Genomic DNA, 24,882 nt, shown 5'->3' with positions numbered 1-24,882 from the left:
ACCAAGTAATTTTTAAACAGTACCAGACAATTCAGAACACAGTAGTACTTTACACAGTTTTGAAATCAATTTCACATGATTTACAGCATGCACTTATTTATTAACCAAAGTGACTGGTTAATATAATACAGACTTCTTCCTTTCTGAATCTTGAGAAAGAGGCTGAGAGAAGCCTCCACTTTAACTCACAGTGTGCGCTCCAGATACCCATACAGGCTACCAATGGACTACTGTTTGGGTACCTTCAAGTGCACCTCTGCATACCACAGAAACCTTAAGTCCTGTTTTTCTAGTATAGCTAAGTTACTAGTAATAATCTAGTATGGAGGAACTGTTTCACTTGCCCTTTTGTAGTTAGCCATTGACTGCAGACTCATTCATTCCAAGAAATCTGGCTCTTCAGAAGTAATCTTTGCAAGTTTTTAGGGGTAGAGCAGCCCTCTCAGGACTGACATTGTTTATGAACATTTCTTCAAATTACTAACAGCTGCTCATACTGAGCACAGTGGTGCCTCATTCACATGCATTCATAAAGGTTTGCAGAAGTCCTGCTCACATTCAATTTGCTGCTTGTCATTAGTCACCCTCCTGCTCACAGATGTCTCATGTCATCCATTTGCAGAGCAGAACACCACCATACAGCTGCAGTGGGTATGAACAGTCATAGGCAACCAAGTTAGCACATGCGAAGAAATTATTACCCAGACTCAGCAGAGATGTCTGACCACATTCAAGCTCCTGGACCAATACAAATTCAAAGTAAAAAAAAAAACATTTAAGGAAGCCCATTCAAGTAACTAACTATACAACAGACATACTAAAACTAATGAACTACCAATATGGCAAAGTCAACATAGCCAATTTGACACTAAACAACCAGAATGAGTTTATGAAGTGTCAGGCAAGTGCGACAAAGGCTACAAGTTTGTCAGGCTGATCAGCTGAGACAACTAATAGGCAAGTTGCTGCCTTTAGTAGTATGTATTGCCTGAATGCACCTTAGCGGCAGACATTTCACTTAGAATTTCAAAAACAAATTCTCAAGCATGCTCAGTCTCACTTCAGCTTCAACACCAGCTATAGAAGTAATATATATTCTCTAAACATAAAGGAAAGAAAAGACTCTCTGGCTTCACAGCCACTGTTGTACTTAAACTCTTTAGAACTCTGAAGTCATTCTGTACTTTTAGCATTTCACTGATGAAAGTGTGTGAATTTCATGTCCCCAAAATAAACTCTGAACTCTACAAATAAATACAGCACTGTCACAAGCTTGCCCTCCTCTAGCCTGCTAGAGGACATGACTGCTAGGACAAAAAGATGCAAGGTCAGGGGCACCAAACAACCCTAAAATGCTATCAACACTATAGAATGTTACCAAACCAACATAATGAGGAGTTTATCAGCTCCAATAATTTTACTAGTTTCTGAGGTGAAGCATTTTTCTTTTAGTAACCACTTCCAAGCTGACTGAGGCTTTTTTTCCTTGTTAGAAGGGAGACACTTCATTTTAATTGCATAAAAATTTTAAAAAACAACAATAAAAACAGGCAAATACAAAAAACCTATCTTCTAAAAAAAGTCTTCATTTTAAAACCAAGCTGTGATCTAAGCTTTTTATTTTGAAAGTATAGTTTAATAACATGGTGGGAAAGAACTTGTATCAGTAACATTAGATATACGGCTATAGATTTTAAATATGACAAAAATTATATCAAAGTTATAGTACCTATCTCATATTAGAAATAAGAATTTTTTTCTTATAATTACTGAAGAGAAGGATACAAACATCACAGCCAAAATTCAGAAGCACAACTGTCGACACCAAGCTTCAGTCCTGAAACTTGCCCAACAAGAACTGTGAGTTAGAGCTCAGCACCTGTGAAGCAAAGCACCACTTCTGGGAATAACTGTGCATTCCTAGTTTTGCGACGGAGAGCTATTTTTTACTGCCTCTGGTATTAAAACTAAGCATGCTCATGTTTGCTGGACTGGGATTTGCGAAAAGTCCAACTGTGGGAGTAACTGTGTGTTTTACTTCTCCTAGGTCCTTCTTTTAAGAACAGGACTGAGCCTAACATTAAGGGGTGCAAGTTTAGGAATTACTGGGCTTCTTTTTATACCTAGACCTGTCTTTTCAGGTCTCCCGCGCTCACTCAGCAAAATGAAAAGGTTAATACAATCACAATAAATGTGATTTCTGTCCCAACATCCACATATGTTACTCACCAATTTTTTTATTAACATATTTAAATATCTGTGTTTCTCCCGAAGTTATAGCATGGTGCTTATTCCTTAAGTTTTGATATAGAAGTCTACCTAAACCCAAAACAATACCACTATAGTTGTATACACTGAAGCAGCAAGACTTGTCTTTACCTGCAAAAATAAAGGTCCAGAATACAAAAGTTAAGCAAAGATAGCAGAAGACCTAACACAAAAGGATATTGAAATATTACAATCAAAACTCCCAGTGAAGTGGCAGCCAACTGAAATCAAAGATCCTAAGAAAAGCTTTCTTGTTAATTGGAAGCAACGTGGAATCCCTTTCCAACCAGAAATGCACAGAGTAATCTAAAGCAGCTCCAGTGTACAGAAGACTGCATCCTTTGACAAAACTTCAGCCTTTCAGATAACTGCTTGCAAATTCAACATGCTCCAAAGATAGTTTTTACTGTGACACAAATGAAGAATCTCAAATTAAATAAAATAAAAATACTTGCAGCCTCTAAGTTTAGTCCAGATTGGAATACTGCAACAAGATCCTCTTCCTTAAGCGTCTTTTTAAAGCGTGCCAAAACCATTAGTTAGAAGGATAATCTAAATAAAGCCATTGTTAAAAAAATAAAACTACATCATACCATGGCTGGAACAGCTAAGGAACTGGTCAGGGAGGAAGGATTATTTCCTGGCACAGTAATGTAGCAACAGACCAAGTTCTCTCTCTCTTTTTATTATTATATTAAGCCTTCAAAATGTTTCACAAAAATAAAGCTGAGGTTTGTAGCTCATCTGTTTAACAGATGATCAATTGTATTGGGCAGGACTTTGTTTCTAGGCATACTGTGCAAAAAAAGAAAAAAAAGTAAAAGCATACTTAGCAAGGAAAAGAAACTGAAGTCCAAATTCTGGTTTTGTTCATTTACCAGGTCACCTCACCAAATCTGATACCTGAGCCCAATTATGCAGGTGCAAGTAAGGATTCAACTGCATTGAAGGCAACTGAATTAACCAGCATAAGCAAGACTGCTATAAGCCTACTGAAGCAAGACTGTACTAGAGCAGATCAGGGCTGGACATATAATTTAATTCACCACTCTTATTTTGGATAAGCCCCAGACCTTCAGAATAATTACAGTGCCGTCAGAGACAATGCTTAATGTCAGTTATAGTATTTGAGTTGTGTACTGTTTGTCTGAAGAGATGAAGCACTCAAAAGCCAGGTACCTTCCAGCTTCTCAAGCCACTAGCTTCAACTGTGTTCCACAACTCTTAAGGAATGACCCTCTTACTAAGTTTGTTGCAAGTATTTTGGCTTATACACAAGTACTTGAACATGGTAAGTCCTGTCTGACCTACCACATTTCATTAGATAGGAACTTCTTCCTAACAGATGAGACTCCTGAGTTGATAAAACAAAGCTCTAACAGCTATACTACTATTAAAGCTTCAAACCACACTGTACTATCTGTTGAGCTTCACCTTGAAATGCACTGGCAGAGTTAAGTAATTTTGAAACAAGAATTCACCCATGATAGAAACTTGACAGAAAATCGAGAGGCACAGTGGAATACACAGCTGATCAGAAACTGAAGTAAACATGCAGCATGAATTCAAGTCAGCAAACTCACATGAAATAATGAAGTGGCATTTTCTATACTTAAAATGTTTGGGGCTGTTAACCACCAATACTGACTGCTCATAACTAGTTATAGGACTTCAGCAGTTGAAACAAAAATAGCAGCCATTGAAGTACTGATACCTTTGATCATGAAAAACATTATTATGATTAGCATCTCATGCCTATTTGCTCCAATCCCGTGCGATGTAAAATAAAACTGTAAGCATTTTCAAAGTTATATGCCGAAAGTCTTCTCACTATTAATCACACACATTGTACTTGAGGTTGTACTCTCAATTTCGCTAGCATTAACTTGGTATGAAAACTGGTCCAAGCAAGGGAAAGTTGATATTCTCACAACACCACATTACTACTTTGGTGCAAGCAATAGCGAGAGGAGGCAGCAGCTGTTGTCCTCAAACCAGAGGGCTAAGGAAAAAGAACAAGCCACAGATCCATTCAGACAAAGCTATGGAAAGAAATGCAAGAATTTTAAGCCTACCACATAAGAAGGGCATATAGTCAGACTAATGACAAAACTTAAGACACAGCTCCCTGAACCTCTTAGAAAACGCTTGCGATTAAATTTGTCTCAAGTTAGTGAGAAGTCAGCTCGTGGAAAAACTCTGGTCAGTAGGTCTGGAGCAAAAAAGGGTGCAGGGCTGCACAACTCAGATCTGGGGAGCGGGTGGTCTATGTGTGTGCACAGGCCTCAGCAGGCAATAAATATTGTATCAGCTCAGAGCCTCTGGAAACAACCTTCAGTAGAAATTCAACATTAGGGCATGAGAAAGTACAATTTGGTACAGCTGAGGAGGCAGCTCTAATATAATCATCTGCAGTTTTATAAAAGCTGCTGGTGGTTGCTGTACAGAGATGCTGTCCAACGAACAACTTAAACCATTCTCTCTCCGCTTTAAAAAAACACAATGTTTAGAGAACAAATAGTGTTACAGACAGTAACAGCAAGACAATACTAATAGTTTGTATTGTTCTACACTTGTACTTCTAGCAACTAATCTCAACCAAAATCTTAAAGATATAAATAAAAGGTCTATTTTAAGGGAATTCTAGAAGTAGTTACTGAAATTTCTCTTCAAATTTTTCATCTAAAGAAGAAGTTCAGGTACAAGTAGAAAAGTCTGTTCTCTTAAAGCAACTGTGTAGATGTAAACTCACCGTGTCCAAGAACCACGAGATTGTAACCGCACTTCCACTTGGATTTACGATACATAATGAAAAGTCACACTCGCAGAGGGAAAATGACCTGTTGATGATCGTGGCTGTCAACAATGGGTTCAGATCAGTTAGCTGCTAGTGCAGACAGGACATTTTTCAACACTGCGAGAGAAAGTCAGAGCAAGACCATATGGTTAAGCCCCATCCACATTAGCACCAAATGGCTAGCATCAGCAATTGAGAACTGTCAGCTGGGAGAGGCAGAGGTGGGAAGTCTACCTGTTGCTCACAGCCACTGTAAAGAATGGTTTCATAGAGTTTTATCAATGTTGGCTCAGCATCCACTGGAGTAAATGCATTCTGAGAAAAGCACAAATAACATGTCTTTGAACATAGCATATACTCGTGTCCAGTCAGCATTGCTAGTGCAGAGCAACTCAAACAGTCAGTTGTTCAAAATTATTCAAAGAATTCAGTTACCAGTCAGTTGGTTTCAGCATGCTCAAGATTTACTGAAATTTAAGAGTATGTTCTGGAATTATACTGGATAAGTCTAAGTTTTACATTTACAGAAGATTTGACAGTTGCAGGTAAGCATTAGACAAGTACTGTCAGCAGACACCCTGGCTATATGCCATTCAAGACCATGCAAAATAAAGGGATGAAAGAGCTGGGTTTAACTTCAAACTACTTTGAGTAGGGGGAGCTGGACCAGATGATCTCCAGAGTTCCCTTCCAAAATAAATTATTCTATTCATTCATGAACCTGGCCACTAGTGCAGAGGCATGAGCTTCACATGCAAAGACAGAAGCACTACATCACAGAACTATTATTTATCACCTATTCTCATGACCTGCAGGAATGCCTGCACTTAGTTGTTACCACTAAGATATAGCAGGAGCGCATTCTGTCGTTAAACAACTTTAAGGCAGCATAAAACACCACTGCCTCCAAAAGCAGCATCCCTGCCTGCTGCCCTGCATTTAGACATTTAAGTTTCTTGCACAACCATAGTGTCCACAGATTCACGCCCCAATCTGTTCCTCAGTTGGATTTACTAGGTTCCATGCGTGCATCTGAACACAGGACAGGAAGAGACAGCTGGGACCACCTTTCATATAGTGGACTTGGTGTTCATTTCCAGAAAAAGAGCAAATTATGTACTTTTAAATGCATGGACTAATTAATAGTGAGACGACAGGAAATAGAGTTTGTTCCTGAGCAGTACTTAAAAGCTGTGTTTAATCTTGAAAAACAAGGGAACATAACTACTCCTATTCTTAACTTTTGAGCTAATTTTGTTTTCTTTATACTCACTCTTCTATTAAACTGATTTTGTTCCTTTAGGTAACAAAAGCTACATTCACCAGCAAAGGACAGCTTAGTACAGCAATAATCTTATTAGCATGCATATTGAGTTAATACTAAGCTTATATAAAGGAAATTTGAAAATTAAGCTTGAAAACAAGCACAGTAACAGCAATAAACTAAAAATTTTAAATTCTGTCTCAGTTACAAAAGCACATTTACAACAGTCTTTTCTACTGTCTTCATCAGATTTAGTCATTTCCTGTATATTTCTCCAGAGGACAATTTTTCTATTACAGTTTTTGCTATGCTTGGGTGTCTAGGACTTGGGACAACTCGAGAGACAAGAGGAAGACAGGCACCATCAGTCTGCTCAGTTCTGCAGCACAATGTAGCACCAATTCTTCTGAGGAACACCACCAAGATAAAAATTACCAAAACCCTTTTGGGAGGCAAAAATGAGGCACAGTTTGTCTGCTAACATTAATGCAAGTTACTTCCATAACCAGTTGCTACAATAAAACTCGGGTATACTAACATTAACACATCGTAGGATCCAGTTGCAAAAACTCTTCTACCAATAATTCTTCCAAATTGGTCATCTGGTTGCATGCTGGGAAACCATCTTCTGGCACTGCTCGGCAAAGGTAAACTGCAGAAATTGAACAGGTCCCAACAGAGACTCCAGCACGTGTTCTAAGTTGGAATGAGAACACAGGTGGAAGACACAAAATACAGTCTCTGAAGACTGTGGGGTAGTATCTGAAGATTGTCAAAGCTTAAGTAATGCTTCTGAAGACTAATCCCCATCCTTAAGATGGAGTAAAGTCTGAACTATAAACTATGGCTGAGGACTGGACAACAGAAGTTAGACTTAAAACCACACTCAATCCATCAGCATAAGCATTAGGCCTAACAAAAAACAGAGTGACATGATTAAGCCTACAATGAAGACTAACTTGGAATTCCCACATACTTCAATTACAATGACTATTAATAGGGAGTGTAGAACTCCTTGGGACTTTAAGTCTCTCTGTATCAAGAGATGCCTCTCTTCCCCACTTAGATGCATGTCTTTGAAGAGCTGAGAAACTTTACTCTATCAACACTAGCAGAAGGTAAAGTTGCAAAGCAGAAACCAAAACAGACTGTCATTTAATAAAAGGAGGCTCAGCAGAAAGAGTAAGAGGCAGAGGGGGAAAAACTAGGCTCTGCTGAGTGCCATGCTCTTCCACACGAGCACAATGGAAGGGAATCCTGCTCCACTCTGCGGGCTACGAGCCACCTGGCCAGAAGCCATGCTTATGCACAGCTACTTGGCCCTGAGGGTTGAAAACAAAAGATGAACAGCCAAAATACAACGTCAGCAGACATAGCTGTCAGGCAGGGATCAGCAGACCTAACGACTGTAGCATTATGAATGCTCCAGCCCGTGTTGGTTGGCTGTTTTGCACTATACCCTATTCTTTCCCTCAGTTATTTCCTTCCTCATCTACCTACTGTAACTCCTACTTGCGCTCTGTTTTTCTCCCCTACCTCTTCCCTTTTTTGTCTCTTCAGAGTCCAAGGTCTTACAGACAGACTTCTATTCATACAGCATACAAGCACTGCAAAATGAAAGTTCACAATTTTTGGTATGTTTAGCTGATTGTTACAGTCCTTTTCCATCTCAGGTTTTTATAAAATTCAAGTTTCTTGAAAGACAGTTGATGTACTCTATAATGCTATCCTTAGTCACAGAATACCAGTAGTATTAAAGACGGGAGTTCACAAATAATGCAGTGTGCTGATTCAGCTTCTGTAAATGGAGAATTTGGCCACTGCAGAGACGTCTGATCTACAGCTCTCACTCACATAAACAGTCCCTAGCCACACAAATAAAGACTGTCAAGATCCTTCCCCAAATTCCTGCAGGGAAAAGAAATTAAAATGATAGCAGATTGGATGGAACAGCTCTAAGAAAAATCAATAATGGTAGGTGTAAAATCTAAAATTAAAGTAAGTCTGGTTTTGATGCTTTCAGTACACACAGTACATTAAATTTGGCATAAGCCCAATGGAACATGAAGTACTTTTGGACAATGTCTGCCAAGAGCTAGAAATATATCACTTAGACTTTAAAGAACAAACAGAAAGCCTCAGACTACTTCTACTTTATGCATCTGAAAAAAAAATAAATCAAGGTGATCTTTCTGAGGGAACATTTGTATTAAATCTAATTGGTGTGCTTTGTGTAATACTGAATTGAGCATATGCCGACTGGCAGAGAATCAGTATTTGTCATTTTATAATCCATTCCACTTGCGACAAAGGTTACGAACAGACACTATACCTCCCCATACTCCAAATCACTGTGATTTCCTCCTTAGCATCAGGCTTATGCCTCAGATAAGCTCTATACCTGGTCCTTCGTCACACTGATACTTCCAAACATCTGACACGGTAGAAGCAGAAGAAAGACATGGGAAGCATGAACTTAGGGAACTCACACTGCTCTGTCAGTTTTTTCACCCACCTTCACATTTGTTGGTACTTCATTAGTTTACATGCCTCAGAGCAGAGCTAGATTTGATTAGTAACTGAATACTAATTCACATTTCTGTAGCAGCCTCCAAACATTAGCAAATTAAGCATCAACACACCTGTGAGTTCCTCACCTTTATTAAAATAGGGACACAAAAAAAGGGGGAGACAAGACTAACACCCATCTGGGGCTTTGGAGACATCATCCATCACACAGGTTCCTCTCCCCACCACCTCCCATACACTGAGCTCCTAGTTGGACAGGAGACTAGAGCACAATTCTAGCTTTGTTAGGTTTTCTGCTATTATATGTGGGAGGGCTTACGCATCCTTTCCCACATCTCCCAGGGATTCAGGAGGGAACACACCCCTCCTGTCTTCAAGGCCAGTACAAGGCGCTGACACAGAAGGATTGCAGCCCCAGCCCTGCCTTGGGAAACTGCAGAGCAAGAGAAGAGAAAAGAGGCGATGCTACACTTGACATCTGCCCAGAGCAATGCAAGAAACTTCTCATGCTATCTTACTCTACATGTAAGCCAAGCACTATCTAGATCTTTAAAACTGCTATTTTTTGATGACTGAGGTTTTGAAATATATAACAAAACAGCCAGATAAATCTGACTGTTAATACTCCTCATTAATAGCTGTAAAATAATAGCAGCATGCCTACAGTACTTGCTATTGTGGACTAAGACTGAAAGACACCAGATGCTTGCTACACATGCTTATTGACACAGTAAATAAGCTCTTCACTTCCTCCTGCAACTGGTCCCTCTTGGCTTTAAGGTAAAGGTTAACTCTTCCCTCATCTTGTGGATCAGGCTCCTATCTCTGCTCCTTTTTAGACACTGCCAACTTAAACAAGCTCCTCCCCAAAGTTACAGTAAGTGAAAGATTGCAGGAAAATGCTTGTTAACACTTTCCCTCTAGAGGCAGGAGTTTCCCTTGCTAACTGTGCATATCTCAGAACAGTGAAATATGAAGTTATTTCAGTGAAGAAAAAAATTAAATAGTGCATATATATTGGCATAGAAATTCAAAAGCAGTTGCTGTATCTAAGTCACAGGCGGCTTGTAAGCCCCCAGATTTTACTACAGCATCCTGGCCTTTCTCAGCCAACAGTGAGAGGTACAGGGACCTACCCTATGTTCACATCTGCTACTGAAAAAGCCTCAGACAAAGCTAATACACTGGTCACAGTACTGACTGTAAAAATATGCACACGTGCAAGAAAAAAAATAAATAGATAAAAATAAAAGCTACTTGTGTATTTATCTGTTTGCATGATCAAGTTGACTTCCTCAACTTCAGCAGGTGGCTGACTGCCTCAACAGAATAACGCAACACTTCTTTTAAAAAACAAAAGAAAAAACCACCCAGCTGCTACCCTCACCATGGTACGCTCCAGCCCTCTGCAACAACCTTGAGTAGTTTACAGAAACCTTAACCAACAGGCAACAGTTCATGCTGCACCAAAAGGGAAAGCTCTACTGGAATGATATTTCTCATCCACCACATACAGCACCAAATGAACGCTAAACAATTGATGTGGGCTATCAGCAGCATAGTAATTACCTTATTAAAAAAAAAAGAAAGATCAAAGAACAAAGATCCAGTATGATGGATCCACCTACCACAAGAATCAAGAAGGGATGACTTGGCCGTGAAAGTCATCTAAGCGCAAGGGGGTGATCAACTGTCTTCAGACTAATATGCATTACAATATAATTTGTCTTAAACTTGGTCTGCTAATCCCAAGGTATGACATGCAGTTATATATACATATCATTTTTATATATATGGTTTATATGTATGTATATAAAAACATATATAATGGTTTAACTATAAGAGGTGCAGGGACAGCAGATTGGAGCAGGAACCAGTCCTTATCTGAAGTGTCAGCACTACCATCATAAATTTGCCTCAACATTATCACACGAGAAAAAGAACAAATGAAACACTCCAACAGCCTACTTTTGGGCCTTCTGGTTCTCTGCACTACCTATCTGAAAAAAAAAGTTTAGATCTTTTCCCTGTTAAAAAGCAGTTTTTGCGGATTGCCCCCATAAGTTTCAGGGAATTGGAGCTGGATCTCTCCCAGCTCTTTGCTGAAGGTACATTAAACAAATACCCCCAAATGCACAAATAGCAGGTGTTGAAGTTAGGTGTTACCACGATGACTTGTTTTACAGTTTGACTATTATCTTCTCCCCTCTAACTATTCAACTTCTAATCATCACTACTGATGTTAAAAATATTTTAACATTACAATGCCAATTAAACAGAACCTATACCCAACATGAGAACAAGCTGGAAACATTTTCTGGGTAAAAAGAGAGATGGTCTTTACATGGGGCTTTAATTCATTCTTTTAAAGCAGAAAAAGAGGACAAAAAACTAAATCACTTGAACATACCAAATCTTTAACAAGTAAGCATACAGCAAGCAATATTCCTCCTCCTCTTGAGCCCAAGTTTACCAGCCTCATCTGTGTTGGCCATTCAAGCCTATGTCGTGTCCTAGTGCTAAGATAAGACCATCCACCACTCAAGCACAGAAGATAGATTATACTAGCGCACACTTAGTTTAAGGAAAAACATCCCTTAGGAAGCTGTGCATGGACAGCCAATCACTCATGCCACTTGTGGGCATCATACAGCTTTTTGTGGAGTTCTGAAAGCGGCATTCCTAAATCCGAAACCAAATTACCATCAAAGTTTGATCATGAAGATGGAAATAGCAATATTAGCTGAACAGTCCCTAACTCTGGTTTCCCATACATGAGTAGTCAACAGCTCTGGTTTCCTACACAGGAAGAGCTCTCCCGGTTTCTATCGGAAGATTTTTACATCCTTAGTAGCATGTTACATTTTCTTTCCTAAATTCAAAACAGAGCGCTTGCCCAGTAGAAAGGAGCCAGATCCAAGAGGAAGCAGATACCCCACCTGCAACATCAGCTAAGGGTTGAGGCCCCTGTACTCCTTTTCACTGTAGAACAGAAGTTCAAAATCATCTTCCATAGCCTTGAAATACAGCAATTCAAATACCTTCGTGCATTTATTTTCTTCCATGTTTAGCATTCCTCAGAGTATTTAAAGTGGCTCAGGGAAAAAGCAAACTAAGCCAAAGAAAAAATATATTAGTTGGAAATGGCGGAACTGACATATTTTTAGAATTAGCATTTTATCCCAAGAGGTGCATTAAAGAAGGAAAATAAGCAACAAGTTCTTTAAAAGGAAGCAAATTACTTTGTAGTAAGCCTCCATGTGTGATGCATTTTGGATTTTTTCTCCTAACCTCATTCCAAATAAATAGTTCAGCTACGGGATATGACAAAAGAACCATTACTTATTTTCCCAGTTGAACCTTGTGTTAAACTATGATTAAGGCAACATTTATTCTTGTAAAAAATATTGTACTAAACTACAACTGCTTCAGATAAGTAGAAAGGATATCAAGGTAGCATCAGACAAAAATCTCAGTATACATATTAACACTTAAGAGAAGAGGAGCCTTGAGATTTCTTAGCAGGAATTCTTCAGGGACCACTTTTATCATTTAACACAAACAATTTGTCTTAGGACAAAGAAAATACAGATGAAGTACTCAAGTTTGTATGATTTCAAAATCAAGTCCTTTCTATTTAATACTGCTCAACCACTAAAAGCAGAAGGAAGTGAGGGCAGGGAAAGTGGGCACTTTGGGGCAGATCTGTAACCGTCAGAGAGGCACGATCTTAACACAGGAAAAGGAACTACAAACACATGAAACCCTAAGCTTAATTTTGCTATTAGCTTAATGTTGTCTTACTGCATCCCAATGGACTTGATGGTTAAAAGGGCCATATGTGCAGGCTACATAGAGGCACATTAGCTCCCATACCTAAAGCCCACAGTTCTGCCTAGGTGCTTCATGTGCTGCCCCAGCTGGTGCTGATCACTTTTCGGGCAAAGACGACCAGCTGGACAGAAACATTTCAAGCTACATCTAACACAGAGATGCCAGTTTGGTTGCCCTGACCCAAAGAACAATTAAGATATTCATGTTGTTGACCCAGGTCAAGAGGTTACCATCCTAGAGGACAAGCTGGCAGAAGGGAGGGAGAAACTAACTCAACAGCTGCTACTTTCCATTTGCTCGCTACTCCGTTCAGATGAATGGACAGACAATTAAGCGGGAGCACTGAAGAGGCAAGCAGGACAGGGTGAGATGCTCAGATCAGATCACTAAGTTTGCTCTCACTATGCCTCCAGAAACTCTTGCAGGCCTTGAGCTCCACCAATGCCAATGGCAAATCTTAACAAAAACAAATCAGTCCTTTCACATCTGATCTCTATCCCCCACCTTGCCCATGAAATAAAATGGGTACTCCAGCTCAGGAAAGAGTATTTTTAAGTGTTTGTAACAAAGCCCAATGGGTTATATACTTGCAGAAACATTGCATACTTGAAATACAAGCAGCTAAGTACATCCAGGCAGATGAACAAATTGACAATGGAAGCAAAAAAACATTGATGGTGGTCTACTTAAAGAAAATTCTGCCTAGGCAGGAGTTCATGTTTTGTTTATTGTTTTTGTGGTTTGGGGGGTTTTATTTGGGTTTTTTTTTCCCATCTTCTCTTGAAGTCCTATCTCCAATAAACTATCCCCCAAAGAATCTTACTCAACCAACTTGCTCCAGTCCCCTATCTTGCAAGCACCTACAAAATATTTTTTTATATATCCCACTCGCTCAAAACCTCAATCAATCCACAAAACAGCATTCTCTAGTAGCTATTCATATTATCAACTATCCTAATAATAATTTAAAAAAAACATTCTGTAGATCATTTCTGGTTTAAGTCTATTTAACTTCAGCTTTTTCCTGCCTGCCTTGCTGTTCATTTCTGTGCTATGCTGTAGACTTGTCTACAACGCAGAGCCCCAGCCACTATAGCAAATGTTACAGACCCACAAATTGAAATGCAGCATTTAGTGACAAAAGCTCTTCTGCCAAAACCACCGTGCTTATCTCCCTGAATACCAAATATGTAAACTAACAGGCTGACAAAAGCACTCTATCATCAAAAGCTTGCCTACATCTGGGACTTTGATTAACTTCTGTTAATTAGACGGTGCAATTGCTCACCCCAACACATACATGCCCACCCTATCTAATATAGCCAGACCAGCACCTCTCCAGCCCAACTATCTCTGTACTATTAATAAAACTCCTCCCAAAAGGAATGCTTTTCTCCTTTCTAAAAACACATTTATGCAATTATCTGCTATAAACAGGGTCGGCACAGAAAAACATCTGGTTGACATAGCTTTATAGCTAACATCAAGGGAGATCAAGAGCATTTTGAGCCAGCATGACACGTATCCAAAGTCTTCTACCACATACTCTACTGGTGAACAAGGAGAGTACTGCAACGTGAGTGTAAATCGAACGCATCCTCTTCCCAACAGGAATATAATTATGGGACCCCAGTAAGAGTTTTTGACCGCTCCTGCTCTGACAACTGCCATATACCTTCAATTAGAAGAGCAAAATTATAGGACACTCCCAATGTTGAAACCACAGCCAGAAATGCACTGCAAGGTTCAGTCTACTCTGCTCTCGAGTGCATGAGATTTGAACCCAAAATTCAGCATTTATATAAGTATGTACCATGGATGGCAGTCAAGTCACTATGATTGAATTCAGCAGCATGGATTAAGAAACAAGGTCAGAAGATTAACTTTTATCACCTAGTCATGAACTGAACTGTGCTCCTGCATGGCAGGGACTGGAGAATACCATCAATCTTTAACCAAATGCTTCCAGCCAGGCGCTGCATTCAGTCTGAATCAAACAAGCTGCTGACTAGTTCACACTTGAGCCCACGTCCCCAAACACCACCTTTTACACCTAGTATGCCAGCCAGGAGACGCTGCTGGAGCAAGACTGGTATTTGTGACCACCTACCTTCAGCACAGGGTGTCAGCAGAGGAGAACAGACTTTCGCTGTAGAGCCTGTAGTTTCCAGTGAACTATTATACATCCACTCATGACTACAGGGTTATTCCAGAAAGGTCATTTTGAGCAGCTAGCAACATTTGGTGCTCCAAATCACATGACATGGGTCAGCAAAAGAAGTCCATGGCATAGGGCTCACCTAGGTAGCCCATAAGCCACGCTCTCACTCGTGCAAAGCACCAAAGCACCTCTTCCTACTTGAAGCAAGATCTCCTTTTCAAATAAATATAAATATAGGATACTTGGAAAAGAACATATTTATAGTGCAAGGCTGTAATTCTTCTGCAAAAGAAGTTATTGTCAATAGTTTTTACTGCTTTTAGGAGAAAGTGGCAACAGAGTAGAGCTTGCTTTTTTTAGTTTAAGCGTGATTCCTAGCATGCCAAAGAACTTCTGTCTTTTTCAACCTGGAAGGCAGGTTTTTGAATAAATCAATTCAAGCATTTTAAACAAGAAACACTTACAATCGCTTGTGACTATTAACTGCAGCATCCACTTCAAAACATTAAGGCCACAAAGAACACCACGATGCTACCCTATTACCCCAGCCCACATCTAGCCGCCCACTGGAGAGCCTACAGCAGCACAGGGAGGGAAATCCATCCCACAAGCTGCCCACAGACTCCTGGGAGACACAGAGCCACTTCAGCTTTGCCCAGCTGACACAAGTTGCACCTCATGGGATCAGAAGTAAACTCCTATTTACCTTCTTCCCCATGAATCTTTCCATCCAGGTAGACTGAGCCCGATTACAGATGCAATATTAATTTCAGTAGAATCAGGGGACTACAGTAGGAGTATGAGATTTACTGGTGCATCCTGTTAACCAGTAGATTGAAAGGAAACAGAAACTAGATCAGATGGAAACATGCTTAACTTTTTTCCACTCTAACTCACTCAGCAGTATTTAGAGGTGCTCAACCTACTTCCTACACCATCTCTTTGCTGTCACTTCCTTTGACAGTTCATCAGCACACTTGCAAATCTGTAGATGAAGGAACGAGCATCTGGGAAGTAAAAGAGCTGGACTTTTTTCTCTTGATGCCACCTACAGTCAAAACTTTTACGATCTAACCAGCAAGGCGCACAGTGACCAGCTAGCAACAAGTACCTCCAATTACTGGCATCCTGCAGGAATTCCTAATCAACTGTGTCATTTCATTTACAAGTATGCACTTAAAGGTGACTTTAATTTCTCATGAAACACCCTCATTCTTCCCTTTTTAGCTCAGGGCATGGATGAGTATCTACAAAAAGCTTTGGTTTTCTGCTTTCCTGTACTCCAGAGCTCCTGTCTAAGACGACATTTTATATCAAAATATACTTGTAATTAGTTCCTTCCAAATGAGTAAGAGTTTTAAATACCACTGGCTCCAAGCAGATGATGCTCTATTTTGCATCTACAAACACAGTCACTAGCTAGCAATCCTGAAGTGAAACGATCCTGTTTTCCATGCCTAGTTTCTTAATAGAAACCAGTATTGATACCAAAATACAAAAAGGTTGTAGCAGATAGACTTTATACTAATATCTAAGTTCTGCTTTAACTGAAATACTAGTAGTTACTCAAAATTTTAATTTCCAAGATGAACACTAGCATGGTGTCCTGCTGCATTGAGAAATACATTTGTGTTTAGTAAGAATGGAAACATTCATTAGGCACACTTCACAAGACTATACTCAGCATAACGTAGGTGCTCCTACAAGTTTAATTCATTTAAAATAGGAGATGTTTAAACTTAAGGTACCCAGTAGTTGCCTACATACAACTAAACACGTTCCTAAAGCTTCCTGCCTGGCCATTGATATGGCTTCAAAAAGAGTTAGGACACTTTATTTTACATGGCACTAAAAGGGTCTAATTTACCAACTATGGGGTGGTCAATTTTCTACAAACCAGGCTTTTTCTTGGGGGGAAGGAGGGCAGGGGAGAGGAGAGGGGGAAGTGTCCCATGCAGACATCTGAACTTTGGCACTACATTACTCACTCTGAAATTGTCACCCTAAAACATTACAAAGCCACGGACCGCACGACAACACATGCAAATGAAAATCTGGGTAGCCTGTTTGGCTGAAGCTTTCATCTCCACTAACCTACTGGCGCCTTTCGGCGTAAAAAGCAACAAAAGATGTATCATCAACAGGTCATCTGGCTGCTTCTTTGTGAAGAAAAAAAAAAATAATGAAAAGCTGCTGAACAGAAACCGGAAACAGCCTTTTTTCCCCCGGCTTTCCCCCCGCCCCTCACGCGTGTTAAAATGGAAAAAATAAACCCATCATTATTCGGATGCAGAACCACCAGCTCTATCTAGCTGAAATGCTTTGTAATTTTACTTTCCAAGTAGTGTGTATTCAAGGCAGAGGAGTCCCAGCAAAAACAAATGGGTGGCCTTTAAAAGGTAAGGCCGGAAAGACGAGCATTACAGCTAGACTTGCTTTTTGCTTGCATGTATTCTAGAAGCTGCATTTTGCAGAGGTGAAATAGCTGCAGTTTTTGAGGGGGTAGTTAAAACAAAAACAAAGGGGGGAAAAAAAAAGAAACAAGCTTTCATTATAAAAACATAATAATTACTTTAAAACATCCCCTTTAAGAGACAAAAATTATTCAGCTGAAAACAGAAGTGCTCCTCCTCTCCCCTGCCTCTAAAAATTTTCTCCATGGCTGTTACAGGCAGAAATGTCCCCCTGCTATTAGCTCTTCCTGAAACCGCATTATTTAACTAGGTAAAAAAAAAAAAAAGAGCGAAAAGAAAAACCCGACGAAAGTTGCACTGGATGGCAGGCTGTTCACAGAAGAGCCAAGGCTAGGGATACGGGAGAGAAACCTTGCAATTTCCCCAAGAAGCTTAAAATTAAAAGGACACAACTTACCTACCGGCTATCTGGATTCTTCCAGAGTAAAACAACATCAAATTTGGGAGAGCTAGGGGCTGAAAAAAAAGAAGCAAGCTTTCCCACCAAGATTTTGCACGTTAACAACAGCAAAACAAAATCCCCCTTTGTTTTGTTTTCACCCGCCTGCGTGCTGCTCCCATTCAACGCTCCAGCACAGGGGGCTGCGATAAATGGAGCCTAGACTTCAGGGGGGACTCTTTCCTCCCCGAAAAAAAATAAACGTAACACCACCACCGCCAAAAAACCCCACCCCCCGAATTCAACAAAACCTCGGAGTCCAAATACTGAACGATTTTTTTTTTTTTTTAAAGTGATGTTTTTCCCGAGGGCAGGCGGCTCGGCGGCCGCTCCGTGACAAAGAGCTTCCCCAGCACATCCAGCCCCAGAGCGGGGCTCGGCCAACTCCGGTGGGTGGGAAGGAAAAAAGAAACAAACAAAAAAAAAAAAACGGGGAAAAAAAAAAGAAAACAAACTCCCCAGTCCCGCGGAAAAAAAAAAAAATTAGAAAATTATTTTTAAAACAGCAACAAAAAGGCAGCCCTGCCGAGGCGCAGCACAAAGCGCGCAGGGCGGCGGGGAAGGGGAGGAAGGGGGGAGAAGCAGCCCGAGGAAGCGGGCAGCCCCTGGGCAGGCCCCCAGCCCTCCTCACGATACGGGCGCGCGGCTGGGGCTCTGTCGCGACAGGCGCGATACTCACCCCAGGGAGGAACGAAGCAGACGGAAGAAGCACCCCACGCCGGCAGCCGCAACTCCCCGAGGCGGCGGGGGGAGGCCAGGAGCGGGTGGAAGGGAAAAGGGCAGCCTCAGCCCTCAGCCTCCGTCCCCGTCTCCGTGGCCTCACAGCCGCACGGAGGACGATAGCCCCGGCGGGGCGAGAGGGGAAAGAGCCTCCGCAGCGCTCCCCCCGGCCCCCGCGGGCTCCGGCGGGCCGGCGCTGCGAGCCACAAGCCGGGAAGCAGCGACGGCAGCTGCCGGGAAGTGGCCGGAGAGAACGACCCGACCGACGCCGGCTCCGCCGCCCTCACAACGACCGACTCCTCCTCCGCTGCCGCGCCTGCTCTGCTCTGCTCGCCTCGCCTCACCGCGCCACCCGCCCTCTGGATCGGCCGCCGCCGCGCGCTCGCGCACCCCACCGGCGGGGGCGGGGCGGGGGGCGGGGCGCGGGGCGCCGCGCCTCACGGGGCCCCGCCCCCCCGCCGCCGCCCCGCGGCATGACGGGACTTGTAGTACAGCCCCCTTGCCCCGGCCGCGGGGAGCTGCGCTGTGTGCGCACACCTGTACGGGTCCGCGTCGGGGGGGTGTCTACAGGTATGTATGCACATATATGTGTATACACACACATACACATATATGTGTGTGTATATATGTGTATGTACATATAGGTGTGTGCGTATCTGTATGCATAGTTTTGTGTGTACACGTGTGTATATGTATACATATGTGTGTGTGTACACACACGTATATGCATATATGTATGTATATATGTATGTACATATGTATGTGTCTATGCATGTGCATATGTATATATATGTGTGTATGTACATATGTATGTGTCTGCATGCGCATATATTTGTGTGTGTGTATGCATGTATGCACATGCAAACACACATAAACATGCATGTGTGTCTATATAACACATGTATGTATATATGCACGTATTGCATCTATGGTGGGGTGCCACCATTCGCAGGAGGGGGTCCCTGCCATCAGTGAGCCCAGCTCCAGCAAGCAAAACCCAAACCGCAGCCCTCCATCCCCCTGAGCGCAGCTGGGCCATGCTGGGAGCTGGGTACCACCGGGGCTGCGCAGTGGGGCTGCAGCACACTCCCGGGGCAGGGACGCAGCTGGCGCTCTCCCTTCCTCCCTTCCTAAAAGTTGGTTTTCTAAACATCTGTGCACATTTATGGATCTGGGTCCCGGCCCTCAGGTCCTCACGGTGCAATGCTGTGGGGGTATGTTGGGGATAGATGGTGGGGCAGCAGTCCCCACCGGCTGGGATCCAGCAGCTGCAGCCACGCAAGCGTTTAAAGCTTGGGAGCCTCACGTAGCTTGCAGAATTTGAATGAGGGATGTTTCAGCTGATGGATCCCTTACAGATACAACAAAACCCTCCCAAATATTTGTTACAGGAATGTTTCTGCATGACCAACCCTCCCCATCTCCGCAAAGCAGAGGCTCCCTATTTTTTAATAACGACATCAAGCGCAGTGGAATAAGAAACCCACTCGCTAGGAGTCAGGGGTGATGCTCAAAGGCTTACACAGGCTCGGGGCTGAATATGAACTGGACAGAGCGGCTACTGCTTGGCATAAAAGTCTGATGCCACTCAGTCTCACACCCAGTGCTGCTTTGTGGATTTTTAGCCTCATTTCTTTGCCAGAGTGAAATAAATAATCCTGGATATTATAACCCGTGGTGTGCTGCCCCGATCCTGTCCAGATACATTTTGCTATGTGTGTGTGGGTGTTTAAATAAATATATAAAAACATATTTCAAGCAAGGCAGGGAGATCGCTCTATATCGTAGGCTGCTCCAGCAGTACTGCCAATGATGACTGTTACAGTGGTTCTCCACGACCATTCGTTTGGACAAAATATATTCTTGAAATAAATACCTTGAAATAATGACAGCTGAAAGACCCTTCTAGCAATGGAAAGAAAGACTACATTAATTGATTTTGTTCTATGTTTTCCATAGCTTAAGGGAAATCACAGCCTGGATGTGGCCCTCAAACTTATTTTTGTTTTCTTGTACATACTGAGAAAAAAATAAACAGACTTTTAAGGGAAATGAGAGCTTTCACCACTGTATCACTCAGAAAACAACGTGGTCCTGCCCCAGCACAACACAAAAAGTCAATGGAGATGTCTTCATTGCCATCACACTGAGAGCTGCTGAAGAATTAGCAAGGGTTAGAGATATTAGTGGTGCTGGGCTGTGTAAGCACAGCTCTACTAGTCGTTAATCTGAGTTTCATTGGCCCTGGGAATTTAAAGAGAGATTAAGAGATATAACTCGCTGCTCCCAGATTATAAGAACAAAAGGGTCAGGGTGATCATCCCTTCTGACCTTGGGCATCCCAAAAATAGCTTTTGCCTCAAAGGTGGTATTTCTTTCAAAGAAGTGTCAACACCTGAGATGAAAATAGCCCTGATGGTAAATCCACCCCCACTTTTGGCGACCACTGCAAACAAAGCCCGATGTTAAAACTGAGCTCTCCACGGAGCGTTTATTGGTTTGCCTTTGGATTTGCTGTAACTTTGCTCTCTGCGTGTGGCAGCCCAATATCTCTGCTTTATTTCCAACCTAGGTATTTATAGCCCTCTGATCGAGGCATCCTTTAATCTCCTCTTTGCTGAGCTACCGATACCAGCATCCCCTAATCCTTTGCTACAGGGCAAGTCGTAACCTCACACTTGAGCAGGAGCGTACCCCGCATCTCCCCATAGCTGCCGGAGGTGTCGTTTCCCACGGGACTCGATGACGAGGGAGTAAGGAACACGCGTGCGGGCACATGGGAGATGGGTGGCGGGTGACAGCGGTGCGGGGGCGTGGGTGGAGAAGCTCCTGGCACGAGCCCTGGCACCGAAAGCCCGCTGGGTCCTGCCTGGGAAGAAGCCACGTCTCTTCTCCCAAGGACCAGGCGCTTCCTTCCCCAGGATGGGGAGCAAAAGTTGGAGAAGTTGAGATGGGGAAGAAGTTGAGGTGGAAAGCCACTGCAATCATGGAGAGGCATCACGCTGGGATGAGCCCGGTGCTGCCTGACCCCTGCGTGCTGCCTTACGTGCTCGGAGCTTTGTGTGTAATGAATCACTTGCCACACATGTGATGTAACATGACAGTGTTAATAGATCTCATTATTATCCAATTTACTAGGGGAAACTGAGGTGTGGAGAGGTGAATATTATGCCTGGGGCGTACTGGGGCTAGATTGCAGGAGACCTCACGCTGCCATCCCATGCTTACTTTACTAAGCCATATAAGAACTAGGTGCAGCTGGCAGAAGCACCCGTGGAGGATGCTGAAGAAAGCCTGGGGGGAGAGGATGAGCTCAGCATTCACAGTACAGCACCTTGCCCCTAGCATTTATGTCCCGACACAGCAAAGAGTCCCTCTTGCCATGTTGAATGGGGTCCCGTTCAGCTCCCAAGAGCTGCTCCGGGCTGCTGTCACCTGCTGCACTCTTCTGTGGTAGCTGATAGGTTTATCACCTTGACCCTTGGGAGGCTCTTTCCTGATTTCACCTGCCTGTGCCACCCTTCCGCAGAAGCCAAAGTGCCGATGAAGGATTTCCAGTATCCCTGCTGCAGCCTTGTCCCTGCTGCAGCCTTGTCCCTGCTGCCTCAGGGATGAGTCCCGGGTGCCAGCGGCGCTGGAGCCGAGGCTGGCCCTGTCCCGGGAGAGCATCCGCAGCATCCGCGGCAGGACTAGGGCTCACGTCCCATTACCGACCCTCTTTTATTTGACTCTAAATTAGCACCTTTGTGGTTAATAGCTTTTGATGGACTTCTGTTTCGTGAATTGGCCAGATCCCTTCTGAAATCCGTGCAAGTGTTTATGCTTCGCACAACCCCCTGGATCAGGCCCACTCGCAGTTCCCTTTCCAATCTCCATCCTGCCTCGGGGTTCATTTCTTTCTCAAACACAGTTCAGAGGAAGCTTAAGAGACAAATCAGCATTACAAAGCGTTCCTCTTGTAGGAGGAAGAGTTTTCAGAAAGCTTTTCTTTCCCCACTTTAAAAAAAAAAAAAAAGAGGAAACAGCTGAGTTCGGTGGCTGCTTTTGGTATTTCCTTATATTTAACACATGCCCCTTGCTATGGAAAAAGAGCAACCACCACTCGAGGCTTGCAGTCTTCTGCAACATGCCCAGAAGAAGCTGGTGCTAAAAGCTGGACTTCATAACTCAGCTACCTGCCAGCAGCAAGCCCAAGGGCTGGTTTTCCCTGCGATTCCACCACGTCCCCATGTCCTGTAAGCTTGTACCACCCTGTGGCGAGACAGCAGGGAGCTGAAACATAAAAGACTCCGTCTTTTTTGGGGAGCCAAGCTGGCCTGAGGTGACCCAGCACCACAGGTAATTGGTTGGAGAAGAGAGGGTAGGCAGGTAGAGCATCACTTCTGCTGATCCATCTCATTTCAGACCATTTTTTCCCTCCCGGCACTAAAACTAGAAGCTGCCGCCCAGTGAAGCAGAGCTCTGAAATCATCTTTGATATTTAAACAACTATTTTCTGTTTTCTGACAGCCACATGCTGTTCCAGCGTTCGTGTCGAACAGGCTTTCTGAGTCATATGCAAAATAAAACGACACATGGTCCCCTCTAATGTTCCCATAAGAGCACGTATGGTCCTGTGATCTCTCTGCAGTGATGAAGAAGCAGTAAAGGCTCTTGGCCAGGTTTCTGTGCTGCTCTAAACTGCATACAGGCCCAACAGCAACAGCTCATCCACACCACACTGCTCCTGTCTATATTATTAAATAAAATGACCCGGAGCCAGAGTGGCTTGGCTGGGCTCACAGCCACACTGTTAACCCTGCGTCCCCAAAAGCATGTGGCTGGTCCAAAACTCCCCTTCTGGCTCCAGTGCATCTCCTGGCCATATCCAGATCATCTTCTTGACCTGGGCTGCCAAGTTCAATCTGCCAGGATACTTCACCAAGTCCTCCCCAAAATCTCGGAGATGCTGTCATGGTTTAACCCCAGCCAGCAACTAAACACCACGCAGCTGCTCACTCACTCCCCCCCACCCAGTGGGATGGGGGAGAAAATCAGGAAAAAAAAGCAAAACCCGTGGGTTGAGATAAGAACAGTTTAATAGAACAGAAAAAGAAGAAACTAATAATGATAATGATAACACTAATAAAATGACAACAGAAATAATGAAAGGATTGGAATGTACAAATGATGCGCAGTGCAATTGCTCACCACCCGCCGACCGACACCCCGCCAGTCCCCGAGCGGCGAATCCCCGCCCCCACTTCCCCGTTCCTATACTAGATGGGACGTCACATGGTATGGAATACCCTGTTGGCCAGTTTGGGTCAGGTGCCCTGGCTGTGTCCTGTGCCAACTTCTTGTGCCCCTCCAGCTTTCTCACTGGCTGGGCATGAGAAGCTGAAAAATCCTTGACATTAGTCTAAACACTACTGAGCAACAACTGAAAACATCAGTGTTATCAACATTCTTTACATACTGAACTCAAAACACAGCACTGTACCAGCTACTAGGAAGACAGTTAACTCTATCCCAGCTGAAACCAGGACAGATGCCCCTCGTTCCTGGGGGAGAACCTGTGTCCCCAAGGGGCCTCCTCACAGCTCTCTAAACCAGCTGCCTCCCCAGGCTGCAAAACGGAGGTTAGTATCGCCTTTCTCATCCAGCCTGTAAGATTCGGAGGGGTTCAAACCTACACCCAAACAAACTTCATCAGGGATCGAAGCTGCTGCGACCAGGTGTGGTGACAGGGCACTGAGTGGCTGCTGGTGCCACGACGTGCTGCCATGTGTGCCTGCATAGGTAATCACTGTGGCCTGGTGCCATGAGCTGTGATTAAGTCATTAGTCATACTAGTCGCGTGAAAATATCTGAGATTACAAGTCAACGCTGAACTCCTTCTTGGAAGGGTTAAGCAAATTAATACTTAGCACTGGCTGACAGGAGGTCGGAGTATGTCAAACATAAGACATGATGCTGTAACCCAAAGCACAGCCATTGCCCTGGTCATCAGATTTTGGGTTCTTTGAAAGGAGAGTGCTGATTCCTCCAGCTCTTTACAAACGCAGCCTTTGTTTTGTCAAGGACTCAACATCAAATCATGGTAGAAAAAACAAACCACCCTGAGCCTGGCAGCCGGTCCATCCTTTTCCATGCCCAGTGGTGGGGATGTGTGCTTGCACCTGCGCTGTGCTTAGACAGAATAAAGGGGTGGCTGTGCTATCATTCCCAGTCAATCAGGCTGATCCTGTGCACCGATTAAATTGTGTTCTTTCACCAGTTCTTAGAAATGTAATTTGCTTTAAGTTAATAAGCAAACATGTACCCTCTCAAAGCGTATTTGCAGGGATGTAAAATCAAGGGGCACTTCATAATGTCAGAGAGGAGGGAGGGATGGAGCTGTTGTATCAGCACCGT

The 24,882-nt window shown here is 43.1% G+C and overlaps 1 protein-coding gene across 7 annotated transcripts in view; it reads right to left on the bottom strand.

The window, feature by feature from the left end:
- PELI1 (pellino E3 ubiquitin protein ligase 1) overlaps window positions 1-18,836 on the bottom strand; it is a 46,596-nt gene extending 27,760 nt beyond the window's left edge. For 2 of the 7 annotated variants that reach the window (XM_052784206.1, XM_052784216.1), the window contains exons 1-2: window positions 17,725-17,783; window positions 5,021-5,182 (exon numbers count right to left, since the gene is read on the bottom strand). In XM_052784206.1, the coding sequence (XP_052640166.1) occupies window positions 5,021-5,075 (55 nt within the window). In that variant the 5' untranslated portion in view covers window positions 5,076-5,182; window positions 17,725-17,783. Of the gene's footprint in view, window positions 1-5,020; window positions 5,183-17,724; window positions 17,784-18,445 lie in introns of those variants that run through there. The other 5 variants (XM_052784211.1, XM_052784208.1, XM_052784212.1 and 2 more) reach the window with 5 other exon arrangements.
- Window positions 18,837-24,882: the final 6,046 nt, after the last annotated feature.

Source organism: Harpia harpyja, chromosome 4 (genome assembly GCF_026419915.1).
Source record: "Harpia harpyja isolate bHarHar1 chromosome 4, bHarHar1 primary haplotype, whole genome shotgun sequence".
In the NCBI taxonomy this organism is placed as follows: domain Eukaryota; kingdom Metazoa; phylum Chordata; class Aves; order Accipitriformes; family Accipitridae; genus Harpia; species Harpia harpyja.
Note: the sequence above shows the minus strand (reverse complement) of the source record. Positions and strands in the feature narration are given on the sequence as shown.